Below are 3,512 nucleotides of genomic sequence, written 5' to 3'. Positions count from 1 at the left end.
AAAAATGTCAGCTGTGAAACTGTCTTGAAGATTTGATGCAGATTACTTTTAATATGTATAACCTGCTGTGATTTCCCTTGTTACATTTTCAAATGTCACTCTGCATTTTTTTAATGTGCTGAAAATATTCATAATGACTTGAATTTCTGCTGATTTGTCTTTTATCAAACTGGAGGAGTAACGGATATTTTCTGAAGAGTATTTAGTATTTTAATCTCTCGCTTGTCCTCAAACAAATGCAGCAGAATGTTATTATCAGAACGATTCTGCCTTATAACTCTGTGAATTTAGATTTAATTTTTGACAATAAATATTAAATTATTAACATCTATGTTTTGGTTTCTTGGTTTCTAATTGTTTCTTGGTTTGGATTATTCATTAATTTTCTTTTCTTTGGAAATATTGACAAACATAATACAGTAAACACGTACTTTCACTGATATTTCCATTTTTATTAACGTATACAAACAAACAACAAAACTATCACCCACCTAGAAGAGCAGGAGAAAATAAAAAAGGGGGGGGGGTCACCTGATTTCACAGTGCCAGACGTCATATATATATATATATATATATATATATATATATATATATATATATATATATATATATATATAATGTGTTCTCTTGATTGTCTTATTTTGGGAACTCAGTTTTACTGAATGTTAACTCTCATTATTCTGCTCATACTCCCTTAATTTCCTGTTTCTGTTTGCTGCTAAACATATCTGACAGACAAACAGAGATCAATAAAGTTTAAACTGAGTTCATAATTTGTTTTTGTACACAATCTACATAAATAGATTGAAACAGATTCACTTTTAAGAAGCGAAGAGTTGTTTACTAATCACCTCCTTCAAACCAAAGTTGTGACACACAGACCTTCAGTGGTGAGATCTTCACTTTATCCACAGTGCTAATGAATGGAAACATCTTCTCAGTGAAAGTGTGTGTGAAGGTGTGTATGTGTGTGTTAGTATCAGGATCAGAGAACGACAGCTTTCCTCTGTTCCAGTCCAGATTCACTCTGATCCTCTGAGGATTCTTCTGCACGACGAGATCAGTGGATGGAGCTGATGGTGACCATGCAAAGTATTTACCTTTATACAACCCTATTCTCCATAATCCAGACAGTATGACTCCCTTCCTCTGGACAGACTCTGCTGACACACCCAGTGACCAGACTGTACTGTCTCCTACCTCGACGTCCCAGCTGTGAGTCCCAGAGTTAAATCCCTCAGAGCCCAGAACAGACCGGTAATGATCAAACCTCTCTGGATTATCAGGAAGCTTCTGTCTCTCTCCTCCTCTCACACTGGTCAGATCTTCAGACAGGATGAGTCTTGGATTAGCAGTGTTTGGGTCCAGAACCACAGGAGTGTAGGAGACCAGGTCCTTCATCTTGTTCCAGATGTTGAAGGTCAGGTTGCCCAGGTGTTTGGCCTCGTCTATCAGAGCTCCTGAGAGCAGCTGTGGATCCTCCAGCAGGGGGCGCTGCTGGACTCGTTCCACTGCAGCCTTGTAGTTGTTGAGGAACGAGACGTCTTCAGCTCTCAGCTCGTCCTCTGTGGCTCTGACTGTGTCTGAAAGAGCTGCTATCTCTCTGCTCAGAGCCTCCATCTCCTCCTTCATCATCTGACTCTTCTGCTCCTCTTCCTCCCTCAGTGCAGCCATCCTGGCCTCCTCTTCCTCCTCTAGAAACTGGTGAAGCTTCTTAAACTGATCCTGAATCTTCCTCTCTGTGCGTCGGGCCTGGACCTTCATGTGTTCTGCTGTTTGATCAGACTCCTCTTTAACTTGTTTAAAGACCTTTAACTTCTCCTTTAAGGGCTCCAGGGATCTCTGGAGCTCCTCTTTGAGATCCTGAGCAGCTTCATCGATGGGTCTGAATCTGTGGTTATTGTGTGTTTTTGAGTCTCTGCAGACGAGACACACTGGCTGCTGATGGTCCAGACAGAAGAGTCTGAGTTTCTCAGAGTGCAGACTGCAGAGAGTCTCTGGAGCTCTCTGGTCTCTCTCCAGTAAGAAGGACTCACACAGGTTCTTTAACGCCAGGTTACAAGGTGGATCCTTTGAAGATCTTCTCTTACAAACTGGACACTCCTGAGATGGTTTCTCTCTCCACCATCTCTTCAGACAGCCTTTACAGAAGCTGTGGCTACATGACAGAATAACAGGATCTCTAAAGACTTCCTGACAGACCGGACAGCAGAGATCCTCCTCTGATCTGGAAGCCATGTTGTCTCTGAGTGGAGCTGAAACACAGAAAGTACATGAGTCATGGCTCCCTCCTCCTCTATAGCTTCACTGTGTTGAGTCAAACTCACATTCAGGGTGTGGAGTGTCAGCAGGTTGAAGCAGCAGTGTTGTAGTGTTCCTCTTTTCTCTCCTGCAGCTGAACTCACTCAGAGGAAGTTGTTAGTTTGGTCTGAAGGTGAATCTGATCGTCTCTCTTTCAGTCTGTGTGTCTCTTTAGTGAAGAAGAAGCACAAACTGTCTCAGGTGAGTCAGGTGAGAGGCGGAGCTTTGTGACTCCTCCTCTGCTAAACGCTTCACCTGGAACACAGAGGTGTGTTTCATTCCACAAACACCTCCACACCTCTACAGCTCACCGGTTAACAGGTTTGACCTCATTTCATCATTCAGCCGAGCAGCTGTGATGGAGCTTTTACCTGTTTGTTTTTCAGGAGTGTGATAATAATTTAGTGCAAATATCACAGAAAACCAGATGAGATTAAAGTGTCACTATTCTGTTACCAAAGCAGTAAATGTATATTTTAAGCTGCCTGTTGAAATATCCTGTAATTATTTATCAAAGGACCAGAGATTAAGGTAAAATACACAATATACATAAATATATACATGTATTACAACTAAAAAGAAAAGAAAAAGAAACATGCACTTTATTAGTCCCCTTGGGGAAATTCTTCTCTGCATTTGACCCATCCCTGGTTAGGGAGCAGTGGGCAGCCCTTTGGGGCGCCCGGGGAGCAACTGGGGGTTCAGTGTCTTGTTCAGGGATACTTCAACATGTGAGCTATGGGGGGACTGGGGATTGAGCCGGGTACCTTGTGGTTTTGGGACAACCACTCATCCCCCTGAGCTACAGTCGCCCCATATCTGTAGTTTAGTTGAAAGTGGACTGATCCAGAACCAGTTGTTGAATCAGCTCCCGTCTTCACTCGACCCTCAAGTCCAACCTTGATAGTGTTGAGACCACAAGGCAGAAGAGATCTGGAAAACATGAATGAATACTGAAGGAGAACTGGTCTGGATGAGGAACCTGTGCTTAAGGTCTTCAACTTCCACTGGCAGACACATTCTTCTTCATTCCCATTGAGGCTGGGGACATGGAATAGAAGTGGGCCATGTTTAGAGCCTCCATTGGGGAGTCAGTTGTGCAGAGTTTTAGTCAGAAGGTCTTTGCTGCCTGTTGAAGCTGCTTGTGAACGAGGCCGTCAAGCTGAAGGAGTTCTTTCAGGCTTCATTGGTCCATTGCTAAAAGCTATACA

At 42.9% G+C, this 3,512-nt stretch overlaps 2 protein-coding genes across 2 annotated transcripts in view; one reads left to right on the top strand and one right to left on the bottom strand.

The window, feature by feature from the left end:
* aldh4a1 (aldehyde dehydrogenase 4 family, member A1) overlaps nucleotides 1-331 on the top strand; it is a 14,742-nt gene extending 14,411 nt beyond the window's left edge. The window contains exon 15 of the mRNA XM_079218004.1: nucleotides 1-331. This exon is cut by the window's left edge and continues 974 nt beyond it. The gene's annotated coding sequence lies outside the window, so the exon portion shown is untranslated.
* Nucleotides 332-630: 299 nt separating this feature from the next.
* LOC306736383 (nuclear factor 7, brain-like) lies at nucleotides 631-2,253 on the bottom strand. Its single transcript, XM_079218016.1, has one exon. The coding sequence runs from the start codon at nucleotides 2,236-2,238 to the stop codon at nucleotides 844-846; it is 1,395 nt and encodes a 464-aa protein (XP_079074142.1). The 5' UTR covers nucleotides 2,239-2,253; the 3' UTR covers nucleotides 631-843.
* Nucleotides 2,254-3,512: the final 1,259 nt, after the last annotated feature.

The sequence above is a fragment of the Taurulus bubalis genome (assembly GCF_910589615.1).
Source record: "Taurulus bubalis genome assembly, chromosome: 5".
In the NCBI taxonomy this organism is placed as follows: Eukaryota; Metazoa; Chordata; class Actinopteri; order Perciformes; family Cottidae; genus Taurulus; species Taurulus bubalis.
This window is presented reverse-complemented; position numbering and strand designations above follow the sequence as displayed.

What these genes read in the sequence shown, in the direction of transcription:
- LOC306736383 (XM_079218016.1), bottom strand. Translation starts at nt 2,238, where the DNA reads ATGGCTTCCAGATCAGAGGAGGATCTCTGCTGTCCGGTCTGTCAGGAA.